Source organism: Sprattus sprattus, assembly GCF_963457725.1.
Source record: "Sprattus sprattus genome assembly, chromosome: 4".
NCBI lineage: Eukaryota > Metazoa > Chordata > Actinopteri > Clupeiformes > Clupeidae > Sprattus > Sprattus sprattus.
In genome coordinates, this window is record NC_137923.1 from 29708490 (window position 1) to 29734758 (window position 26269).

At 42.1% G+C, this 26269-nt stretch overlaps 2 protein-coding genes across 3 annotated transcripts in view; both read left to right on the forward strand.

Annotated features, from left to right (window-relative positions):
• Positions 1-253: 253 nt before the first annotated feature.
• Positions 254-11940, forward strand: abcd4 (ATP-binding cassette, sub-family D (ALD), member 4; the record flags this gene model as incomplete). Of its 2 annotated transcripts, XM_080836481.1 has the most annotated exons (19): positions 254-405; positions 705-823; positions 3799-3926; positions 4125-4264; positions 4791-4907; positions 5149-5274; positions 5866-5916; positions 6086-6180; positions 6663-6784; positions 7057-7148; positions 7240-7329; positions 7578-7783; positions 8937-9028; positions 9110-9146; positions 9408-9457; positions 9680-9732; positions 10057-10133; positions 10292-10407; positions 11872-11940. In XM_080836481.1, the coding sequence occupies 19 exons, from the start codon at positions 365-367 to the stop codon at positions 11938-11940; spliced, it is 1821 nt and encodes a 606-aa protein (XP_080692607.1). The 2 variants fall into 2 exon arrangements, with proteins under 2 accessions (XP_080692607.1, XP_080692606.1); XM_080836480.1 differs by lacking the exon at positions 254-405 and having other exon boundaries at positions 658-823; positions 7575-7783.
• An 11494-nt stretch (positions 11941-23434) lies between these two features.
• The window catches only part of cacna1eb (calcium channel, voltage-dependent, R type, alpha 1E subunit b), a gene marked incomplete at its 3' end in the record, with an annotated part of 67484 nt that continues 64649 nt past the window's right edge, over positions 23435-26269 (forward strand). The window contains exon 1 of the mRNA XM_080836260.1: positions 23435-23730. Coding sequence (XP_080692386.1) covers positions 23630-23730 — 101 coding nt within the window. The 5' untranslated portion in view covers positions 23435-23629. The remainder of the gene's footprint in view (positions 23731-26269) is intronic.

A 26269-nucleotide genomic window follows, 5' to 3' on the forward strand; every position in this document is an offset into this window, starting at 1 on the left:
ATCTTCGAACAGTGTTACCCATACAGTTGGTAGTGTGTAACTATTTATGCGAAGAGACCAAAATGAAAGCTGGCTTATCTGAATTCTTGTTGCATGCCAACTGGTCTAACAACAGCAAAATAGTTTGGCTTCATTATGTCCCAGAAGTGACATCCGTTGCTTCGACTCACTACTCCATAAGCAAGTAATGACTGTTAAGTTCATTTTTTATGGATGTCACTGAACTGTCACATGAATATACAAACTTTAGACCCAAGACATTTCCACACCGCACCTACTGGTTATTGTCAACACACGGGTCACGTTTCAGCGTCGTAGACATTTTTATTTTGTCTGGCATTCTTACTTTGTTGGTTACACTAACATGTCTCCAGGTGGGCACGGCCGTTCCAAAAGCCAGAGGAGGTAAGGCAGAAAATGTGGTCTCGTTGAACCTGTTTAATAGTACCACTGTATTCAATTAGACTACAGGTAGTTTCTTTATCAACGTTAATATATTACACATCTCTGGAGAATGTCGTTGTATCGCAATCGTGTACCTAACTACAGCCATCATGATTCTGCTGTTTAGGCTTCAACTTGTTAAAGTGATGTGCACTCATAGCCTTGGCCTATTTCCAAGTGTTTTCTAGCGTTACTACATAAACTGTTTTGTGTATGAAACATTGTCTTGAATTCTCATGTAGTCTTTTCTTCGTTGTTAGACCTAAGTTGGACCTGACGTTTCTTAAGAGATTTTGCAGCATCCAAAGGATCCTTTTCCCATGTTGGTCCAGTCAGAATGTGCTCATGTTTGCCACGCTGCTTGGTGTGACTCTATTAGGTAGGTGAGTCTCAGACTTAAACACAGACACACATGCAATCTGCCTTTTTTGTAGTGATTGTTCAATCATTTTGTTATCTAGATCTGCGACTGGCGTGCTCCATGTCACTAAATCTCTTCCTCTAAAATCTCTTCCTTGTTATCCACTATACAAATCAGCCTTGTTACAAGACAACTGAAGAGTTCACTATCTCTGAAACTGAAAGTAGACTAAACAGCGTGATTAAACAAAATGTCAATTTCATCCAAGATATGAACACATTCTGAATTTCCCACAGAATACATAAATCATTATCATTGATGGAACGCAGTAGGATATTTTGATTAAAACAAATGTTTCTTCAAGTAGACTGTATCTGATAGGCTTGTGACTGTGACTCACATTGGTTGTCATGATTGACACCCTCTGGACTCAGACCTATGACTCTGAGGATCGTGGGTAGTAGTAAGCTACGGTCATCAAGTCTCAGTGACAGTCCTCCTAAGGATAAAAGGAGTGCTTTGCTCTTCACAGCTTGGGCATTTATCATACCCACCTCCTAGCTCAGTGTTTGCTTGCAGTAAACAATGGAGATGAGTTAGAAGGTGTCACATTTTGGTTAGATTTGATCAGACGTTTTGTTTTATGACCTTTTACACAAGGGTCGCTAGCTATACTAGGAGACTTTATCAGTCAGAGAGTCTTTGCCGTGTTTGTTTGAGAGCAACGGTTAAAGCTGCTGCTTAATGACACAAACAGCTCCAGATCTTTTGGATGGGAGGATCAGAGAATGGCTGGAAACTCCCACAGTCCCATAGCGGATTGCGGTGACCAGTATGAGACCAGACATGGTGTTGTACTCTTAGGGTGAAAAAATAGTTTACTTTATTAGTTGACTTAAGGGTGACTAGCTTACTGCTACCCACGATCCTCAGATTGTCTCTCCCGAAGCCCTGAAGTGCGTTTGGCGGAAGAAGATGAGGAGGCCTCTGAAGGAAGGGTATAGAAGGAAGAGTGGCCTTTAGGCGGGGAAACATACAGTGGGGAAAACAAGTATTTGAACCCCTACCGATTTCGCAAGTTTGGCCACTTGCAAAGAAATGTGTGATCTAGAATTGTATTGGTAGGTGTATTTTAACAGTGAGAAACAGAATATCAACAAAAAAATGCAGAAAACTCACCACCATGGGCACAACCAAAGAGTTGTCCAAGGACGTCAGAGATAATATTGTAGACCTGCACAAGGCTGGAATGGGCTACAAAACCATTGGCAAGCAGCTTGGCGAGAAGCAGACAACTATTGGTGCGATTATTCGTAAATGGAAGCAACACCAAGCAAATGTTAATCGCTCTAGGTCTGGGGCTCCATGCAAGATATACCCTTGTGCGGTATCAGTGATCATTCGAAAGGTGCAGAATAACCCCAGAACTACACAGGGGGAGCTTGTGAATGATCTCAAGGCAGCTGGGACCACAGTCACCAAGAAAACTATTGGCAACACACCACGCCGTCATTTTTTGAAGTACTGCAGCACTCGCAAGGTCCCCCAGCTCAAGGAAGCGCATGTACAGGGCCATCTGAAGTTTGCCATTGCACACTTGAATGATTCTAAGGAGGATTGGGAGACAGAATGTGGTCAGATGATACCAAAATCAAGCTCTTTGGCATCAACTCGACTTGCCGTGTTTGACAGGGGGGGAATGCTGAATATGACCCCAAGAGTACATCATACCCACCATCAAGCATGGAGGTGGAAACATTATGCTTTGGGGCTGTTTCTCTGCCAAGGGTACAGGACGACTCCACCGCATCAAGGGGACTATGGATGGGGCCAAGTAACGTGGAATATTGAGCTTGAACCTCATTCCCTCATTCCCTCCCATTGAAAATGCAACCTTAAAGATTTGAAGAGGATCTGCAAAGAGGAGTGGACCAAAATCACTCCCAAGATGTGTGTAAACCTGGTGACCAACTACAAGAAACGTCTGACGTCTGTGCTTGTCAACAAGGGTTATTCCACCAAGTACTAAGTCATTTTTGTCAGTCAGTTTTGCTAGGGGTTCAAATACTTATTTTTTTGCATCAAATGCAAATAAAGTCACAAATGTTACAAAATGCATTTTTCTGGATTTTTTAGTTGAAATTCTGTTTCTCACTGTTAATATACACCTACCATTACAATTATAGATCACACATTTCTTTGCAAGTGGCCAAACTTGTGAAATTGCCAGGGGTTCAAACAAATACTTATTTTCCCCACTGTAGCTACGGAAAATATTTAACAGGGTAGGGCGGAATCTATGAAGCAGCACTATGGTTTCGACTGAGCTACATACCAGGCAGAAGGGTTTTATTACTTTTATTATGATTTTAATATTTCAAGAAGCCTATCGGAACATCAGGTTCTGATACGATGTTGACCATTATTTTATTGCTCCTGCTGCTTGCTTTTATTGATTTTATGTAAAGCACTCTGAATGGCAACTCTTGTACGAAATGTGCTATATAAATAAAGTCTTACTTACTTACTCAGAGCCATATGTCTGAGTCCAAAGGGTGTCAGTCATGACAACCAATACAAGTCACAGCCACAAGCCCTATATACAGTCTACTCAAAGGAACAAGGGTTAGGATTGAGCATTCTGGGGATGTCCTGGTCCGACAACGGACAACCACATGACAACACAGACAACGGAAGTTGCCCACATGACAACCACTGTGAAGTGCTCACCAGGGTTGGTTCATTGAGCCAGTTAAGGTTTCAATATGATTTAGATCGATGTTCATTACTTGCATCCTCATCTGAACTGAAATCTAAAGAATGTTTCCTGAAATAAATGTAGCTTGAAGGGTGAAGCTACCAGAATATTCTCTTAAAACCAAATGCTGAGAATGACCTTTATTTTTTTGGCAATCGTGATGTTCTATAAGTTGACAGTGTACACTGTCTGTCATCTTGAAAGTATAACACTATGAACTCTTTCTGTGTTTCAGAACAGCTAGTCATTTACCAAGTGGGCGTCATCCCCAGTCAGTTCTACAATGTTCTATCCAAAAAGAACTTTGAGACATTTAAATCCCTGGCTGGGTTCGCAGTTGTGCTTATCCTGATTAACTCATCAGTACGTTCATTCTTTTACTGTTGGCAAAATAGTAATTTAACTATTTTAATGAGTATCTATTGTTTGCTTGAAGTGAAATGTGTTTTATAGGTCTCCTCATTGGACAACAACAATTAATAACAACCCTTTTCTGTGTGTGTGGATGACCTCCACAGTTCGAAGGTCGTGTTAATGGATATGTTTGCTTTCTGTCTGCAGTTGAAGAGTCTGGACCAGTACATCTGTAGTCTGTTGTATGTAAACTGGAGAAGGTCGTTGACTGAGTGCCTTCACAAGGAATATTTCCATGGACGGGTCTACTACTCTCTCAATGTGCTGAGAGAGGACATTGATAACCCGTAAATATATGAATGAAAATACACACTCACACTCACACATACACACTGTCTCTCACACACACACACACACACATACACACACACACACACACACCCACACACTTTTTAATTTAGTTCTGAATCTGACATGTTTCAGTTACTATTGAATGATAATTCACTCTGAAAGCCAGACATTGTAGGTTCTGCAGCCCCAGGCTGATATTGTACTTTTTATGTAATTGCTGTTTTTGGATTGCCTGCCAAATTGAAACTAAAATGGATTGGAATGGGAAATGTATAGTCATGAAATTTGCCCTTAAAGATCGTTCATTGAAACAAAATACATTGTCACCTGAAGAAATGCTGGCCAGCTCCGTCAGTGTATACTTGCACTAAATGCCCTCTCTGTCAGTGTATACTTGCACTAAATGCCCTCTCTGTCAGTGTATACTTGCACTAAAAGCCAGCTCCGTCAGTGTATACTTGCACTAAAAGCCAGCTCGTCAGTGTATACTTGCACAAATTGCCCCGTGTATAAACTGTGCAGGGACCAGCGGATCAGCCAGGATGCTGAACGTCTGTGCAAGCAGATGAGCACCATGGCAAGCCGAGTGCTCATATCCCCCTTCACCCTGGCGTACTACACATACCAGTGCTACATCAGGTGAGAGACCTGACCGCATTGAGCGACCACCTTGATTACTAAGAGAGACCGTGTCTCTCTATCGCTTAATAATGGTATTCTCTCTGTCATTTAACAATGGTAGTCCAGGCCACTGGCTCTGTAAAGCGCCTTGAGACAATTTTATTGTTTTGGCGCTATGTAAATAAATTGGAATTGAATTGAATTGGATCTGCTGCTGCTCCTTGACCAGTGCTTCCTGCCCTCTTCCTTCTTGTCACAGCACGGGCTGGATTGGTCTGGGCAGCATCTTCGGCTACTTTGTCATTGGGACCATAGTCAACAAGGTCCTGATGGGGCCCATCGTCTCTACGCTGGTCGAACAGGAGAAGTTAGAGGGGGACTTCAGGTAAGATGAACAAACAGCTTCATGAGTCTTGAGATCTCAACACACATTTCAACATATGCATTCAGAGCCCGCTCATTGAAGTTGCCCTTGCATCAAATGAAATTGTTATCAAAAACCCTTTGCATCAGAATCAAATTAATTTGCAAGAGCCCTGCTATCCCTGATGTAAAAGGATGGTTTTCTATCTGTTGCACATTATGTGGGCTGGAAAGTGGAATTTAATTATGTATTATTATTATTTAATTATTCAAACCTATCATTAAATAAAATCAATCGTCAGCTGGGTTGGCATACAACTCATTTGTGTATTTTAAGCGCATTCAGGAAAATGTGGCTAAAAGAAGTGCAAGTCTGTGGGCGTTGACATCCACTGTCTAATGTAAATTAAACATGGACACTCTCTTACAGTTTTTGTCAGTTGTTAACACACAAAAACCAAAAAAAAGTGGCAAAGGACTGGAACAACATACCAAGGGATGTGTAAAGTGCATGTGTTTATGTGTTTTTAATGCCCTATACCTGAACCATTTACTGTCCATATTGAACAGAAAAAGAGATAAAAACTAAATATCGGTGTATATCTCTTCCTAGGTTCAAACACATGCAGATTCGGGTAAACGCTGAGTCTGTAGCCTTCTACAGGTGAGTATACGGTGCAGTCAGTTCACATGGGGAGATGATTATTGTACACCTCTATAGTCTGTAGCCTTCTACAGGACAGTATACGGTGAAGTGAGTTCACATGGGGAGATGATTATTGTACATCTCTATATTTAGTTGGTTTTGAGTAACATGTATTTTGTGACTTCAGGGCAGGGAAGGTGGAGCACATGAGAACTGCCAGCAGACTTCAGGCCCTTTTGCAGACCCAGACGAGTCTCATGAACAAGGAACTTTGGCTCTACAGTAAGGCTATTAACCTTTTGTCATGGAATAGAACTGTCCTCTCAATTAGTGTAGTCTGTGATTGTAGGTATAATTTTCCAGTCACTTTTTTGGGCTGCATCTGCTCAATAAGAGAGCCAAAGAAGCTTTCATAGTGAAGTCAACAGCGAGGGTTCACGATCAATACCATTTTAAGACCCGCTGATAGCAGGATAATCTATTCTTGTGTGGTTTGCGAAAGAAAGTTGTGATTCCCTGGAGCCATTTGTGGATCTTGTTCAACAGTCACAGCGTTTCTGCAGAATATGGATTTACTTGTGCCTTTCTTGCGGGTTTGATGTGAATGATGTTAATCCAGGTTTGTGGGTTTGATATGAAGCATTAGGGTCTGTAAATCCAGGCCTCATATGAAGCGTTGGGGCCGTTAATCCAGGCCTCATAGGCGCACCTAAACCAGAGCCCCATATCCACACCTGTGCCTCCGCTCTCTCCACCTCTCACAGTCGGAGTGAACACCTTTGACTACCTGGGCAGCATACTCAGCTACATAGTCATCGCAATCCCCATCTTTGCCGGAGTGTACGATGGACTCACTCCTGGTGACCTCAGTGCTCTCGTCAGCAGGGTAGGTATGAATCACATTCACACACTCACTCTTGAGAGCATGGTACATATGGTCACGCGAATCACACTCACACACTTTCTCTTGCTCTCTTGAGCAGGGTAGGTATGAATCACACTCACACACTCACTAGTCCTAATTCAATTCCTCACTAGGAAGTCTTCTCAATTGTACAGATAATTATGTTTTTGATGAAAGAAAATGAGTCACATGTGTTCTCTCCCTCTCTCTCTCTTTCTCTCAATTTATCTCGCTCTCTCAAACTTTTTCCCCAGAATGCCTTTGTCTGTATCTATTTGATAAATTGCTTCACACAGCTAATAGACCTGTCTACCACACTCTCTGACGTAGCTGGCTACACTCACAGGTAATAGTCCTCATGCTATTTCACAGTGCAAAGAAGGCTTTCTTGTGAGCCTCCAGCATGAAGCTCAGTGTACTCCTATGTGTGACCACAGAATTGGAGAGCTGAGAGAGGAGATGGATGAGATCGGCAGGAAGCAATGCGATTACGACCCTGTGTCGGGGGAGACGTACGACTTTGACGGGTACGCAATGACACGTATATCAAAGCCAACTACTGCACTACTCAGGCTAAGAAATCCATCTTTCGCCCTCCACATAAATATAACCTGTTTTTCTGATATGTTTGTCTTGTCTTTAGCACATGATGAAAGTCTGAAAAGCAAACACTCGTTCAGTCATGTGGACTTTTTTTTACACTCATTCTTGAAACAATAAAACTGTGTCAATACCGTGACCTAAACCTACACACCATCCTCCTCTTCAACAGCAGTGAGCGTGTGCCCCGAGATATACCCACAGACACGGCCTTCATCCTGGACAAGCTGAGCTACAAGTCTCCCTTCTCAGAGGAGCTGCTGGTGGAGGACCTCAGCCTGCGGCTCTGCCAAGGCTCCCACCTGCTGGTGGTGGGCAACACGGGCACTGGGAAGAGCTCCTTGCTCCGTGTGCTCAACAGACTCTGGGAGCCAACTAGCGGTGAGCGCTGCCGATAGCAGGAGAAGGAGGAGTGAACTAGAAAGAAAAGGATGAATAAAAAGTTGAGTAGAAAGTGCTGCAAGACGAGTGAACAGTGCACATCGACAGGCATCAAAGCACATCAGAGAAAACTGAATATCAATTCAATTGTATTTATATAGCGCCATAACAATATAATTGTCTCAAGCCGCTTTACAGAGCCCAGAGCCTGAACCCCCTTAGTGCAAGCACAATGGCAACAGGGGCAAGAAAAAACTCCCTGTTAGTCAGGAAGGAACCTTAAGCAGAACCACGGCACATAAGGGGGGACCCAACTGCTTGAGGTCGGCCGGGATATCAGCAACATACATCATCTCAACTTGTTCAAGCTCCTCAAAACAGCGCATTTCAATATACAAAGAACAAAACAGAACAGAACAGAACAAAAGTGAAGGTTAGCTATATAAATTGGGTACAGTTTATGGGAATGAGGTTGGGGTTAACAGAAGCCCTTCCCATGCCCAAGCCTAGCAACACAGATGCGGAGAGTGCGATGGTCAGGAATTGGTATGCATCATCAGAGGTGGATCACCTCTGGCGCTAAATAGCAAATAGCTTTTGCTTCATCTGCTAGAGGCCTACCGTTCTTTCTAGGAATAGATTCTGTTGGTATAAGTGAAATGGTATGTTGAAATCAGGCTAGAAATAGAATGTTCTGATTGCTGAGGGTTCGTTTCTATTTATCTTAAAGTAACACTGTGCAACAATTTAACATTTTTGAGGTATGGTTTTATAGGCAACTAGTTTTGGTACCATCCTCAAACTCATTTTGGTAGCATATGGTCATGTGAAGGACAGATAAACACCTGTGTCTTCCCCACTAGCCAACCAAAATATGCCCTATGTGGTTCTGTGTACCGGGCTAGAACACTCTGCAAAAATTGAAGAAAAGCTTTCACCCACATGACATTGCCAGCTATACTGCCAAAAGACACCAGTTAGTGTTTCAAGCTTCTATCAGTGTCAGCTGGGCTGTTGGTGGTGTTTGCAGGGCTTTTAGGTAGTTAGCTTACTAATTTTGGAACAAATATGTATTGCTGCTTTAAATATGTTCTGTTTTGGGTATGTGGGGAATTTCTCCTGCTGTTTGTCTCTCTGGGCTGAATTCTTTCAGGCTCTGTGGAGATGAGGACGTGTTTTGGGCCGAGGGGACTCCTTTTCCTCCCCCAGAAGCCCTATCTGACAGACGGGACACTGAGAGAGCAGGTGGGCACAGGCGCCGATGTTTAGCGCTCAAGGATTACTGATTATTCTCTAACGCTCTCACTCTTATGTTGCCCCTCACAGGTCATTTACCCCCTGAAGGACATTTATCCAGTGAAAGGTACTGCTGGGTTTGATTTATTAAGGCTCAGTAACAATACAAATAAAGTAAATTATACTGAGGAAACCAAAATGTTCATGTTTTTTTTTTTTGTGTTTATTTGTTAAAAGCACCGTCACAGTAGTGCCATTAATACAACTCAATTTACTGAATCCACAAGATATTTTTTGGCTAAATACGTTATGTTTTTATTAATTTAAAATTGTATTATTTACATTGTATTAATTTAGTTCTTTTGGTGCCTCCCATTTTGTTTTACAGAAGCCATAGATGATGAAAGAATCACACAATACCTTGAGCTGGCTGGAGTAGTAAGGAATCAGTAACCTTAATTATATTAATGGAGTCCGTTGGTCTCTCTTTAAGACTGAGTAATGAACTTCTAAATGGAGTTCTTGCCATGATGAGCTCCCTTAATTGCACTTGGCTAACATTTCTAGAAGGTGCAGTTTCATTAAATTAAATACCCCTATTCTCATCTGCGAGGGACAAGGGAGATTACTTCATTGTGAGCCTCTCCACTTCTTTTTCAGTCCAGTCTTCTTAAGCGAACGGGTGGGCTGGATGAAAGAGTGGAGTGGAACTGGTAAGAAAACCCCTTTTTTTAAGATGTTTAAAAGGTCAGCTTTTGGAGGGAGAATATCAAGAAAGATGAAAAGACAGACTGAGAGGAAAGAAAATAATTAGTTTAATTAGAATCATTTAAAGTGTACATAACATGTAAAGCATCTTTGAAAAGCACTATACAAGTGTCAGTATAATTATTATTATTATTGTGGACCAGTCATTACGGTAGCATTAAAGTACCGGTAATTGCCACCCCTTGCCACGGCTTCCAGCACATACCCAGTTCTTTCAGGAGGGTACAGCCTCTGGATAGTGTTGTTCCTCTCCTTTAATCTCCACACAGGTATGATGCTCTGTCGCCGGGGGAGATGCAGAGGCTGTGCTTTGCGCGGCTCTTCTATCTGCAGCCCAAGTATGCAGGTTCGTGCTGATTTGCTTGTCACCCCTTACTCAACACACAAAATGCACAATACAGAATACCGATGTAAATAGCTTGTTACATGAAGTCAGTGTCGTGTCAACAGGGCAGTGTGTGTTCAGTTGTATCGTCACGTGTGAAACTGTTGTGTTCTTGTCAGTGTTGGACGAGGCGACCAGCGCTTTGACAGAGGAGGCCGAGGACCAGTTGTACCGCATCTGTAAACAGCTGGGCATGACTCTGATAAGCCTCGGTCATCGGAGGAGTCTAGAAAAGGTACCAGGTCTCATACACTCACCGGTGCACCTATCATTCACTCTCTGATTTAACGCTCACATTCATTTGTCCAACTCTTCTTCTTCATCTGTCCCCCTCTTCCTCTTCATTTGTCCACTTCTTCTTCTTTATCTGTCCACCTCTTCTTCTTCTTCTGTCCACTTCTTCTTCTTCTTCTGTCCACTTCTTCTTCTTTATCTGTCCACCTCTTCTTCTTCTTCTGTCTCACATTCTTCTGTCGACCTCTTCTTCTTCATCTGTCCTCCTCTTCATCTTCTTCTTCTGTCCACCTCTTCTTCTTCTTTATCTGTCCACCTCTTCTTCTTCTTCTTCATCTGTCCACCTCTTTTCTTTATCTGTCCACCTCTTCTTTTTCTTCTGTCTCACTTTCTTATGTCCACCTCTTCTTCTTCTTCTTCATGTGTCCACCTCTTCTTCTTCCTCACCTGTCCACCTCTTCTTCTTCTTCATCTGTCCACCTCTTCTTCTTCTTCTTCATGTGTCCACCTCTTCTTCTTCCTCACCTGTCCACCTCTTCTTCTTCTTCATCTGTCCACCTCTTCTTCTTTATCTGTCCACCTCTTCTTCTTTTCTGTCTCACATTCTTTTGTCCACCTCTTCTTCTTCTTCTTCATGTGTCCACCTCTTCTTCTTCTTCTTCTTCTTCTTCATCTGTCCACCTCTTCTTCTTCTTCTTCTTCTTCTTCATCTGTCCACCTCTTCTTCTTCTTCTGTCTCACATTCTTTTGTCCACCTCTTCTTCTTCTTCTTCATGTGTCCACCTCTTCTTCTTCTTCTTCTTCTTCATGTGTCCACATCTTCTTCTTCTTCTTCTTCTGTCCACCTCTTCTTCTTTTTCTGTCCACCTCTTCTTCTTCTGTCCACCTCTTCATCTTCTTCTGTCCACCTCTTCTCCGTCTTCTTCTTCTGTCCACCTCTTCTTCTTCTGTCCACCTCTTCATCTTCTTCTTCTTCTGTCTCACTTTGCCATACTCTTTGTAGTTGTAGCACAAATCCCCTAACCCTAACCCACCCTCTACCCCCACCAAAAACTACCATAAGCATGGTTCTTTTCTGCTGGGGGATTTTTGCAGTACAATAAGCGTGTATTTGTGGCAATTTACTTTTATATTCTGCAGCAATTTCTAAAAACCGTAGTTTCTGTACAAAGCCCTTGAAGCCTACCTGCTTCTCACACACAATGTCGCTGTCGATGCAATGTGGGGCTTTCAGTCTGGAGTGACCTTATCAGATGGGTCCTCACATGATGGAAACAGGGTTTGGCCCAGTTTGACCCAGCCATCTGAGGAACTTGACATAAAAGGATATATTTGTAGCACTGTTAGCCCCCAACCAGCCCCCCCCCCCCCCCCCGCCATCCGCCCACCCCTCTTTCTCTGAATTCATCCTGATTGAAAGTTTGACCCACTCTTTTCTTCTTTTTATTCCTCTTTTCGGCGGCAGTACCATGACCTGATGCTGCGCCTCTGTGGGGGCGGCCGCTGGGAGCTGGCCAAACTGAAAGAGGACTGACCGCGTGTACATGGTCAGACTGCATACTGCATACTGCATTCAGTAACAAAATGGCTTTTTGTAACTAGGAAACATGAAGTGGAAATAGTTTGTGGTTTGATTACCGGCATGTTAAGTTGTCTTAAGAATAAAGATTATCACTAATTTTTGTAATCCATTGAGAGTTTGTTCTTTTCATTCCTGTAGGGAACAAAGCAGTGATAATGACAATGAGTGGCATGAACTGTAGTGTTTGTCAGAACAATGGCATTAAACATACATGTCTTATGTATCACAATTTGGATGGACTTAGACCTTTTCCTGTGGGCTCAGATTGTAAAGACTGTTTTAAAAGGGAATTGTCCAAATTTGTTAAAAATGTCCAAAACAAAATTTAAGCCATATGATTGAAAGGAAATTAGGATTTTTGCATAGATTAAACAATACTCTTTTTAATAAGTATTAACAGTGTGCAGAAGTATATCTGAAAGAGGCATGACATTTCTACCTGAAACTAGCAAGCTAACTAGCCAACAGACTTACCTCGTAAACGGCGACACAGCTGGCTCTAGTAAAACCTTTCTGGTTTGCTAAATGCTGTATTTTAACGATATATTTGGCAACATATACAGTGGGGAAAATAAGTATTTGAACCCCTGCCGACTTCGCAAGTTTGGCCACTTGCAAAGAAATGTGTGATCTAGAATTGTAATGGTAGGTGTATTTTAACAGTGAGAAACAGAATATCAACAAAAAAATCCAGAAAACTGCATTTTATAAGATTTATGACTTTATTTGCATTTGATGCAAAAAATAAGTATTTGAACCCCCAAGCAAACAGCAATAATCCTGGCTCCCATTGGCCAGTTATGTGCCCAAAAAGCACACAGATTAGTCCTCATTAGGTCTAACAAGGTATACCTGATCTCAACTGATGACCTGTATAAAAGAAACCTGTCCAAAGAATCATACTTCACACCTTCAACCTCACCACCATGGGCAAGACCAAAGAGCTGTCCAAGGACGTCAGAGATAAGATTGTAGACCTGCACAAGGCTGGAATGGGCTAAAAAACCACCGGCAAGCAGCTTGGTGAGAAGCAGATAACTATTGGTGCGATTATTCATAAATGGAAGCAACACCAAACAACTGTCACCCGCTCTAGGTCTGGGGCTCCATGCAAGATATCCCCTCGTGCGGAATCAGTGATCATTCGGAAGGTGCAGAATAACCCCAGAACTACACAGGGGGAGCTTGTGAATGATCTCAAGGCAGCTGGGACCAGAGTCACCAAGAAAACCATTGGCAACACACCACGCCGTCATTTTTTGAAGTACTGCAGCACTCGCAAGGTCCCCCTGCTCAAGGAAGCGCATGTACAGGGCCATCTGAAGTTTACCATTGCACACTTGAATGATTCTAGGGAGGATTGGGAGACAGAATGTGGTCAGATGATACCAAAATCAAGCTCTTTGGCATCAACTCGACTTGCCGTGTTTGACAGGGGGGGGAATGCTGAATATGACCCCAAGAGTACATCATACCCACCATCAAGCATGGCGGTGGAAACATTATGCTTTGGGGCTGTTTCTCTGCCAAGGGTACAGGACGACTCCACCGCATCAAGGGGACTATGGATGGGGCCATGTAACGTGGAATATTGGGCTTGAAACTCATTCCCTCATTCCCTCCCATTGAAAACACAACCTTAAAGATTTGGAGAGGATCTGGAAAGAGGAGTGGACCAAAATCCCTCCTGAGATGTTTGTAAACCTGGTGACCAACTACAAGAAACGTCTGACGTCTGTGCTTGCCAATAAGGGTTATTCCACCAAGTACTAAGTCATTTTTGTCAGTCAGTTTTGGGGGTTCAAATACTTATTTTTTGCATCAAATGCAAATAAAGTCATAAATGTTATAAAATGCATTTTTCTGGATTTTTTTGTTGATATTCTGTTTCTCACTGTTAATATACACCTACCATTACAATTATAGATCACACATTTCTTTGCAAGTGGCCAAACTTGTGAAATCGCAAGGGATTCAAATACTTATTTTCCCCACTGTATATTGGTGCTATAAAAGCTAAATATATTTGTCAGCCAGGTGCTTTGAAAGGTTTTCCCCACAGTGAATAGCTGGCTAGCTGGTGTGAACAACAGGTGTGTTAATCTTCCCTTTGCATTCATGTTCCATCGGAATGAATTTGAGAACGTTGTAAACTAGCTATTTACAAAAACACACTTAAAAAATGGAAAAATCTACATAATGTCACTTTAATCTGATCATGTCAGATCCAAAGTTAACAGACAATCAAAGATGCTATTGAAAGATGGAGGGCGATGATTGAGGTGATGAGACAGAGGAGTGTAAAAAGGAATGACTCATGTTTCTCATGATACTAATGCTGGGGTGGCTGGATAAGTCTAGCATATTTTAACGGTATAGTGAGAAAATGGGAATATTGCCAGTTGACTGGCAGGGCACTAAATGAGTTACATTGAGGGATAAAAGCATCAGGGGAGAAAAACATAGCTTGAGCGAAACCATTTTTAGTGCAATTCAACCTGACTGACATCCACTCTCTCCACATAGTGAATGCAATTAGCTTCCTTTCCTGCTCTTTCTGATGTACCTGGTCAGACATGGGGAAAGACCACTATATACAGTATAATCAAATAAGCCTTGTCCCGCCTCCTTAACCAAAGCCAAAAACGTGCCTTCTCTGCTTCCTCAGACAACTCTCTGGTGGCGTTGTGTAGCTCCTTGCCCCTCAGCCCTAGCTCTTTAAGTAAGCGAGTCATTGAGCTTCCCACAAACCCCCTCGTGCCAACCTCCAATGGAAAGAGTTGTGTACTCCAACCGCTCTCCCTGCATTCCACAACCAGGTCAGAGTACTTTGCCCTCTTCCTTTGGTGGGCTCCCTCCATCCCCTCCTCCCATGGCACCATCAGCTCCACAAGCAGCGCAGATCTCTCTGTCTTGGCCCACAGCACCACATCTGGCCTCAGTGTGGTGCCGCAGATCTCCCCTGGGAAGTGGAGCTGCCTTCCCAAGTCCACCTCCATTCTCCATTCCACTCCTAGCAGGGTGGATGCTGGTCTCCTTCTGACAGTGTCCCGCTTTTCCCCTTCCCTAAGGAAATGGGTCCACTGCTGGCTTCCCGGCTGCCTCCCAATGCTTGCCTCTTGCCATCTCTCCACCACCTCTGCCAGTTTCTTCAGCACCTGATCGTGCCACTGTATATACAGTATATTCATTAATATGATCAGACATGGGGGAAGACCATTATATATATACTTGGGTACAATTGGGTTCTATCGCGTTATTTAGCTGTTTCTGATTGGACGAGAGACGTTCCATGAGTTGGATTATCCGTCAACATACCAACTGTTTGGGACTTTTCACAGCTAATAATAAATCACTCCGCGATGAAATGGAAACTTGTGGATAGCGCGTTGATGATAACCGTTAATTCAAATTTCTTAAAATTCCAAACCAAGACGTTGAGAATGGAACTATTTTTTTGTTGCGGAGAAACAATGGCTAAATAAACCATTTTAATCAATACATTTGTGTTGAAATGTTAATTTGTTGACGGTGGAATTGTTTTATAAAAGTAATATAGCACTCATGGGAGTGGGGTAGGTTAGGGATAATCCCACGGGTGTTGTTGCCTACGCCACTCGGCCTCCGGCCTCGGTGGCTACGGCCGAACACCACCCGTGGGATTATCCCTTACCTACCCCACTCCCACGAGTGCTATATTGCTTAATTATATGATCAGACATGGGGAAAGACCAGTATATTCACTATTTCAGTTAGGTCTGAGGGATCTATTTCTTCGCTAGCGGCCAATCACACACCTGTATGTACTGACAAGTGTTATTGAATTATTATTATTTTTTTATTTTTTTTCATGGTCCCTTTTTGTAGTGTATAACATGATTGTGTTCCAGAAGAATTCAAGATGTTCTTGAGACCTCCAACTGACTGCCGATTACACTCCCTTTATTCTCACTCTTATTTTCCTCTTTAAAGGTTTTAGTCATAATTAGCACTGCACTAGAATTGGTAGGTTGAGAAGCTTTACTCTGCCTAAAACCCACAGCTACACTGCTGAGTGTGATGCACATAAAGTGTCAATGGAAAAGATGGCAGCTGCGCGCAGAGACAGACTGTTTGGGCTTGCTAACCATCTTTTTGGTGACAGCCCAACTTTGTGATTCTGTGACAAATGCTTTTGTTAACAGAGCAATATGTTTCAACCAAACATATGGAGAAATTATACAGTCTGAACCTCAAATGCTTAAGAGATACAGATAGTCCATTTGTAATGCAGTGAGGATAAGAGCAGACATACACGCACAACCACACACTATTAGGATGGGAGCGGAAGCATTTTTTCAGTGAGGCTGAGTTGAACCAAAATTGCAACATGCTGTACACATCTTCGTGAAACCATAGTAATTGAGTAGAGATTGACCTTGAGTAACCTGAACCAGTACCTTTAATTTTATTGCAACTAACTTTGATATATCTGGTCAGTTTATAAAACATATAAATACAAGTGTTTAATACTGTTCCTGTGGTTATGCTCCAATGAAGTACTGTTTTATACATCCTCCAATGAAGTACTGTTTTATACATCCTCCAATGAAGTACTGTTTTACACATCCTCCAATGAAATATATGTAAAATGTGTATACATCCTTGTAAGTCGCTTTGGATAAAAGCGTCTGCTAAATGACGAAATGTAAATGTAAATGTAAATTACTGTTTTATACATCCTACGATGAAGTACTGTTTATATCCTACAATGAAGTACTGTTTTATTGTTGTTTATATACATGTTATATTTAATATTTTTGTTAATCAAATGATATTGATGGGGGCGATATTGGTTCAGGAGTTGTTTAGCAATCGAAAGGTTGCTAGTTAGATCCCGACTCCTCCTCACCAAGTGTCAAAGTGTCCTTGAGCAAGACAATGAACCCCCAACCGCTCTCGATGTGCAGGTTGGCAACTTAGATAGTAGCCTCCGCCTCATCAGTGTCTGAATGGGTAGATGTCTGAGGCATTCATCTGTAAATCTCGTTGAGTGCTCTATAAATAGAAAAGCGCTATAGAAATGCAGTCCATTTCCATTCAAACATGTGATTGATGAGGATTTTGTTTGTCCAAAGGCAAAAGAGAGTGTAAAACAAGGTGGAAATCTACAGACTTCTGACACTTCCAACCCTTCACTACTGTGATCACTTCTGTAATTGTATTTCTTAAAGTGCATGTAAATAAAAAGATAGAGATGTAAATTAGTTATTTTGGAAGTGAGAACACTTAATTTTCGAGTTGTATAAGAAGGAGTTTCGAGTTGTATTCGAGGATGACCAAGCTTGAAGACATTGAGGCTCTCATTCACCAGCTTCAGCAGGAGGGGGCATGGCTGAAGAGCCATACCCCAAGAGCCCTAACAGACCCGACCTGGCTGTGTCCCCCAAGAGCCCAGACCTGTATGTATACCCCAAGAGCCCTACAGACCAGACCTGGCTTCAGGTAGCTCCCTGGGGACAGACGGAAGAGAACAGCAGGAGGGGGCAACTTTACTGCTCCAGGGACCAGGGAGTCCAGGGCAGCCACAACGGATGGTGGGAAGCTGCCATGCAAGGCGGTCCAAGACAGGCCCCCACCCTGACCGCAGACCAGCTGAGGACCACCACTGCAACAATGCCATGCCAAGGCAAACCCTTTTTCTCTTAGAAAAACTAAATATCTTAATCATCATTTTGCAATCCCCTCTCTGCATGCTAAAAAGAGGCATGGTTTACATACTATCAAGGGCTTGACAGTTTAATTAAGATTTGTCCAGTGAGAATAAACTGTCGTGTATAAATACTGTAGTATTTCACAGGCCCTAAATAAAAATAAGATGTTTTTAAGAAGGTACGTAAAGTAAACCAAATGTCCTCTCAGACACAGTAGGCTACATTAGTGCAAAAGTGCAAAATTATATTAAATATCTCCGCTGTCTGGTGGGATGAGTGTCGCAGTACAATCTCATAATATCCCAAGCGTTGGCATCACACGTTTAGTGAAAGAGATTGGACGCGTTTTCATGAATCATTTCCGAGCCTGCGTTATTTACAATAGCGTGTGGCTGCTTGTCACCATCCTCGTGCGATAGACTATACCTGGCAACTGGCTTGGCATCTCTCACCCGTAGTCTCCACGGGGTTATCTCGACTCATACAGGGACACCGAAGGAACATTTCAAGCCCTCGAGGTGTTACAACGGAAGATGGACACACTGCATTTACTTTTAGGTAATTCATTTACAAATGTACATATTCAATGCTACGTGATTGTTTTGGCCACAGCGATGTTGTCTAGTAGGATGCTTTAGACTGGGCTGATTAACCACTTGAATCGCTGTGTATATGCGTTAGACACAAGGCGAAACAGGTATACAGGCAACAACAAAATAGACGGAGACTAAGGGCGCCAAGTTTTCCAGCGGTCTCACAAAGGTGGTCTTTCAGTCAATCGCGGTTAAAAAGTAACAACGGCTAAAAGAATGAATGGCTTGCTCCTCAAATTGATTTACTATGTAGGGTAAAAATCGACGCCAGAAGTCATTCAATAATTACTCTTTTTATGGAATTCGAGAGGTGGGACTGTGGAATGCGACGTTACTGATTAAATGTATTAGCCTATTCATATTATTTTAAGGTGAAATTAGTTTGATTTGCTTTTTGCACTGGCACTTTGAACTGTACGAGTTACCCATCTAATGCAATTAACCATTCTTCATGTTTCTACTTATGCAGTGGTTAATTGTGAACAAGACTGATAAACTTACTTATGTACATGTTTAAAAGGCTTCAGAATAATGTCTGCAACATAAACCAATGATGACACATAATCACAAACAGCCTGACGTTTGAATCAGTTCGGCTCTGTGGGGGTGTAACTGAACACAAAAAGCTCAGCTTCTCTCCCGAAGGCAATGCAAGGCACATATTTCCACAGTGCCGATCTGTGGACAGGGTGGCGTTTGTAATGATAATGATAGTCCTCCTCCATGGAATTCGTTTTGTCTTTATTTGGTGTTGCACATACAATTCAGTCTGAGTGTTACTATTGAATCTATCACTTTAGAAATAATGGCAGTGACATGCCTGCATATGCTGATAAACGTTATTGTATTTGCCACGGCCCCTTGTAGGGCATAACATGATTGGGTTCTGACATGCTAATTCAAATGACACCTGTTGTTCTGAATTTCCCTGTACCTCACCTAGTGTAAAGGGAAAATCCAGTGTTTTATTCCACCTATATGAAGTAATTTGCCAAATACACTGACAGCTGCCGCAGAGCATGCGTGCACTTGACAATGTGCTGAAGTCCTTAAACCTTGGGCTTGATTGCCCTATGTAGCCTACGACAGCGGCTGGTAACGGCAGAAGTAGACCGGCAATTTCTCTGTCATTCCTCCAGCATACACTCTGAGGCCCGCAGAGCCCCGCTGATGATGAGTGAGTCACTTTCCCTCTCACCCACTCCTGATAATGCTCCTTTCAACCGCAGGTGAATAGAAATGGCCTCGTTGTCTCTGTCTACCCATCTTCGACATGCTGAAAGCAAGACCCTCAGCCGTACAGCCACGTCGGCTCGCTGCAGCCACAGCAAATGCCACATTAGAACAGATCACTCCTTGAAAATAGTTGATTTCGGTTCCCCTCCCTTCTGCCTAACCTTAACTAAAAATGCAAAAACATGACCTTTTTTTTCATTTACGTTTTCACGTGCTAGTATTTCAATGGCATTTTCAAGTTACGTGTCTCCTTGATAAATGGAACATCAACTCCTGTTGTTCAAAAATAAGTTTTTAAATAAGAATTAAGACATTTTATGTTATATGTATAATTATATATATAATGTTTTTTTTGGTCTTGCTTCAGAGACAGCATGACCATTATGTTGTGTCTCGTCAGCCCCTTTTTAAATGATTCACTTTTCTTTAAAGGCTTTTTATATAAAAGAAAAGTTCAGAAAAATAAAAGATTACTGTGTTTTAACCAAATGGGCATCCATTACTACAGTTGGTAATTCAAAGTACTTTACAACTGAACAGATAAAATAACACAAAGTGCATTATAAAAGAACATAGACAAATAAAATAATAAGATTAATAAGATAATAAGATTAAAAATGAAGCTAAAAAAACATGGAAAAGATAAATTAATAAAAGAGTAAATTAATAAAAAGTAGAGTGTATTGGACAGTTTACAAAAAGCATCTGAAAACAGCTGGGTGTTAACTATTTGGAACTGGCTACAGTTGGAGCACCTATGATGTCATCGGGAAGTTGGTTCCAAGCTGAGCAGCCTAGCAGCAAAATGCTGCTTCACTATGTTTAGTTCTGACAGTAGGTATTGCCAACAGGTGTATGCTGCTAGACACTTATCTGAGAGGTATATTTGGTCCTGTCCCATTTTAATGCTTTAAAGTCAATTATGTGTCTTGCTGGAAGCCAGTGTAAGGACCCCAGCATTTTGTACAAGATGAAGCTGTTTGACAGGCTTTTTTAAGGAAGGCCTGTGAAAATACTATTGCAGTAGTCAACCCTGCTGGAGAAAAAGGCATGGATGAGTTTTTCTAAGTCATGTTTCCATCCAAAGACCAGAGAGTTCAGCATCAAGGAGCCAGACACAAGCATAAGAAAGGGAAAACAGAAATGTCTTTGAAGCAGTCATTGTACAAGTCTGATAGAAAGCAAATGGCTTGTGTCATTTGTATTGACCTTTTTTTTTATCTGCACTCGTATTATATTCGTCATCTGTGTTAGGCTTTGATGTCTTAGGGTTAGGATCAGGTGTTTGTCAGTGATCAAGAGCTAAATAAGGTTGATGGTTTATTGAGAGGTAGGGATAAACGGCATATCTTTGATAGTCTGCACAATGCACAGTTAACTTAGAATCCTTAAACAGCTACTTACTCTGTTATGCATGGCAATATGTTTTGGTTATCCTCTTCAAATGTATTTTGATGGTCTAATGCCGTGTGAGGTTTCCCACTAGCCACCCAGGCAGTGCACTATCTTCCTAACTGGTCCTTTGAAAAATGTAACTTTCACAGCATGATATTGCCAATTATATCACCAGAAGACCCCAGTTAGCATGTTAGTAACTTTGATGCCAATACCAGAGAAAGAAGGCCCACGTGCCCCTTGCACTCTCTCTCTCTCACACTCACATAAACACACGTGTTCAATCCAGATGATAGGCTGCCTGTTCCCTTTTCAACTTTTTCTCTCTCTTTCTCTCTCTCTCTCTGTTTGTGCAAGAACAAATCGATAAAGATGTGATTCAACTTAAATTAAATGTTGTTGTGTAAATGTTCTATGTTCTGAGATGTACACGTTTGTCCGTTATACTCTGCTTTTCTGGTGCACCATTTTGCATTAAATGCTGATGTGGAGAAGTCTGGCATGAAACACAACCTGACTACTAACTTTCTGATTACTGCGTACACTTCTTCACTTCTTAGCGGACAAACTACTTGTGACCAACAAGTCATTGATTCGGTGGGCAAAGTTTTTCCTAGAAGTCCAAACAGCAGAAAAGGCAAATAAAAGAAGGACATTTTAATTCACAAATCAGTTGTTTCTGACTGGACCCATCGGACAGGGTGTTGTTGTATTTTGGGAGCTCAACAGGAAAACATGATTGTCTAAAGATGTTGGGCTAGTAGTGTTGCGAGAAATTGCAAAACACATAAGATGACCAAGCCAGCGTCTTGGGCTGCTGACAGCTTTGAAGCCAACCCCCACCACGAACCTCTTCTGCTAAGCTTTGCCAAATTAATGTCTGGAGACTTTTCCAGATCCACCCAGATCCAGTAAGCTGTATGCTTTTATGTAGCTTGCCTACTGAGTGATGGTCTGTGAGTCCTATCGTATATGTTAGAGGAGTAATGTGGTAAAAGGTTCTCAAGCTCGTTTGCGATATATTTTTAAGACAAATACTTATTTGATGAATTCAGTGTGACTAAATGCATAGCTACAAAGAATACAGAGGACTGACTTTGGCAAACAAATGATTGGACTACTTTATTTAAAGGAGCACTTGGTCCTTGGCACTTTAGCATTGAAATGCAATGAACACATTGAGCTGTAAGTGCATCCTATCAGAGTCATCACAAGTTCCCAGTAGGGTTAAGGTTAGCATCTCCCTATGCCTAAAGCATGTTCTTAGCTTGAGTTAGCATCTAACTATGCCAAAAGCATGTTCTTAGCTTACAAAACCTTGTGTCACACATGCCCTGTCACTGCAGTTTATATGCAAGCATTGTTTATATTCAAGTTAGATCAATGAGTCATGCGGCTGTTAATTGTTCTTTAAAGAGAACATACATCAGTCATACATCAGTGCAACGTTTCCTATACACAGTGCTCTGGCATTTGTCTTCAGAGTGTTCAAATGAAGCTGTATATAATTGCACTACAATCAAAGCATGCATATAATCAACAAGCTTGGTGTCCTTTCTAAGTGGTTGGCTCTTGCTGATAGCCAATAAATGTAGCTTCCACACATGCACACACACACATACACACAAACACACACACACACACCATTAAACACCAGTTGACCCAGAACAATAGCTCACTCCTATTTTCATTTCTTTTGAGTATATCACCTGTGTGAGAGGTCTGGCTGTGAGCTCTAGCACTTTTTAGAAGGATGTCTGGTAGGCATTTTGTATGGCGAGTGGAATTGCAAGGTCCCTCGTGTAAAGATGTATTCCCAACCATGTTTTTCAACTGGAGTCTGAGGTTGAGGTGGATTATCTTTATTCATGTCTTCTATACCTTCTATATAATTGCACTATAATCAACTAGCTTGGTCTACTTTCTAAGTTGTTGGCTACTTAAGAAAATAAGTGATATATACAGCCTATACATCGCTATACAGAAAGTTTAAGGGTTCTTTGTCTTGTTCTCATTGGAAATACCATAGATGTTTAACCTTTAAAGAGCTGATGAACTGTATGGCATGTGTTTGCAAGTGGCCATTATACGCTGATTGAATGAGTCAGACAGTTGGCCTATCTTTGACTGAAATGATGTGTGTCTTTTGAGCCAAAAGCTGCAGGCATGTGTGTTGATGCGTTAATTCTTTCAGGAATTTTGTATAATTATTCTATCAACATACATCAGTAGCATTTGTCCATTAAGTGTTTTTTTTAAGTGTAGATGTCTCAATACAACCTTAAGTTGTTCTATGCTAAAGGATTAAGGAATCTCCTATGGACTAGGCAAATAAACAATCTAAAACCCATCCTCTTCTTCTCCCTCTGCTTTTCCTTCTCTCAGCCCCATGGTGAGATGAGCCAGTCTGGGAAGATGCACGCTGTGTCAGACGGGGCCCTCTCGCCCAGGCCGGACCCCAGTGGTCCGCAGCAGACTGGAGCCTCCGGTGGCGAGGGAACCTTCCATCGCTCCTTCCTCCCCCTGCCTGAGCCCGAGGCCTGGCGAGGGGCTGGTCGGCAGGGCCTGACCCCAGGGTCGCGCTCCTGCTCCCTCCAGGTGCCGCCCACCGTCTCCGGGAGTGTGTTGCTGCTGCTCCCACGTGCCGCCACCTTTGACGCCTCGTACACGCGGGACGGGGCGCTGGCGGGGCTAAGCACGCCTCCCCTCAGCCCCGGGGGCAACATGCTGCGCCGCGGGGGCATCATAGACCAGCGAGATGTGGTACGGGCTCACCAGGCGCACAAGATCCAGAGCACGCCGCAGGCACGCAGGAAAGAATGGGAGTGAGTACACGTGTCACGCACTAACAGCCACAAGGGCAGCGCTTTACAAATACATGCAGCATAAATCTGTTGTTTAAAACGGAATTTGAGTTTATGTGTGTAAACTCTTTCCTCATGATTGACAATTACCTAAGCCTGTTTGTCCATGTCATTGAATATACCCGGGATCAGCTAAGGCTGAAATTATCTTATCTTTCAGCAGATGTGGGGTGATCTAAATCTCATAAAGCAATGCCTAGGCATGAGCAGTGGTATGACATATGTGGAACTGTAACTATACCATCTTATAGAGCTGGTTGTTAAGGGGAATAGACAAAATATATTTTTTTGTGCCAATTTCCCAATTAGGTTGTTGTGACATTTATCGTCTATAGGTAGATATGTTCTATTATAGTGTTATATATATAGTGTCATAGCTAGCTATACTGTCACTCTCCTTGATTGCGTGTCTCATTTTACCACACTCAGCTTTTCGGCAACCAGCTGGAGATCACTGAGACATGCTATTCATAGATGGTGTAGTGAATATCTTCTTTCATTCATCTTTTGCTAATACACTAGAACCTGCAACACTGAAATGGGTTGTACATTTTTATTGTTTTATTGTCCAGCTTTATTGTCAATATAAGATATAGTCACTGCCATACGTGTGTCATTTGTCCATGCCAACTTCAACACCATCATGTGTAGGGGAGAAATATTTCAGTTGATTTTGGCATACAGCAGGGCCAAAAATCTGTCTAAATTGAGTTTTTGGACTCACACCACCTTGCCTCCCACATATATGCATTAGACCGCATGCTGTGAGCACGCCACTCCGTCATTGAAAAGACTTAACGTGCAGCCTTTTTACTGACCAGGAAGTGAGAGTGAATCACTGGGACTGCGGTCTGGTAGACTTGGTACATGAACCTTGATTATGGCAACGCTGCCATAGTAGCTCCATCCTCCCCCACACCTTTCACCTGATTAGGAGCATACAAAGCCGCTCTCTCTCTCCCTCTTTCTCTCTCTCTCTTTGGTTCTCTATTTCTCTCTATGCATCTCTTTCATATAAACGTAGGAACACTCAAACAGGAAGGAATTACCATTGTTGACTGAGGGGATAAGAGTGCTCACAGATAATTACCACTGAAGGATGAGGGCTATGTGGGTGGATGAGGGAGTGGGATCTGAAGAGAAAATTGATTTATGGCTTTTGTGGTTTTTGTCATGACGTGTAACGATAGTGAATGATGTTTTCTTGACAGGATTTGTTTGGATGAGTGAAAAGCATTGATACACTCCCATTACTAATATAATTCTTGCAGCAAACACATAAATCAGATGTGTCACTCATTCGCCACCACACGCAAAATTAGAATGCAGTGTTTTCTTTTACCACTAGAGGGCACCATGGCACAAACAAAGCCAAAACATTGTTGCTTCATTGTACAGAGTTTTTGAGGGTAACAGAGCGTATGTAAAAATCTATATCACATATCGTCGACGTGCTGTTTGATTATTTTTACTTAGTAAGTATTGGTCCTCATAATAGCTGATTTGAATTTTGAATTTGCCAGTTTTGGCACATAATAACTATGCCAAACTCAGTCTCACTCAGTAATTAATTTCAGGGCCATTATGAAGGCACTGCTGGTATAAAACATGTATTGAAATGTATTTGATAACTAGATGAATGGATTCCACTCCCAAATACCAAATAACTAGACAGTGAATGGAGTGGCATTCACATTGCACTGCCATTTCAGGGAAGTAAAACCACATTATTGTCCATGTTATTCCATTTATTCTAAACTGATATCCAGGGATTCCAAGGACGCCTGAAAAAGCCTGAGTTCTGCTTCAAAAGCATAACAGTGGGCAGCATAAAAATGCTGGAATGGTTTTTGGTATGAAGGGGAAGAGAGGAGCACCTCCTAGACACACACCTCATATCATAATGTCTCTCACGACTTTGTCAATGAATTAAAGGCATTCTTAACACCCTGAGGCTAACAGATATATTTCAGATTCCCAAGTTTGCAAGAATTTAATAGTTTTAAAGCAAAGGAATGTGCTGCAGGTTATTGTTAACATGTGCATTTATATAAGCTTCTGTTACGATTCTGACAGTGCTGGCAAAACTCAGGGATAGAGAGTCTGTTGCCAGGTAACAAAGTGGAAGAAAACATTGAAGCCACTCTAATCAGAGCTAAGGTGAAAACCTGTTGGACAATTACATAAACACTCTTCAGAGTTATTTGGAGATTAGTGCACTGATAAATGTTCAACTAACTGGAGTCTCTTCTAGGATATACTTCTGTGGCAGTTCTCCCAGGAACATCCAGGAGTCAATATTTAGGTGGGAGTATAAGGGTGTGGGAGTCTTCTCAGGAAGTGTGGTCCCCTTGTGATTTTTCTCTGTTCTTTCCAAGGAAATTGATAATTTCACCCGATGCAAGTTTCGCGTCCTTTTCTAAGAGTGATCTTGGTTATTTGAAGATGCGTCATGCTATTCATCGATCAGTGTTTCAACACCACAGGGGTATATGCAAAC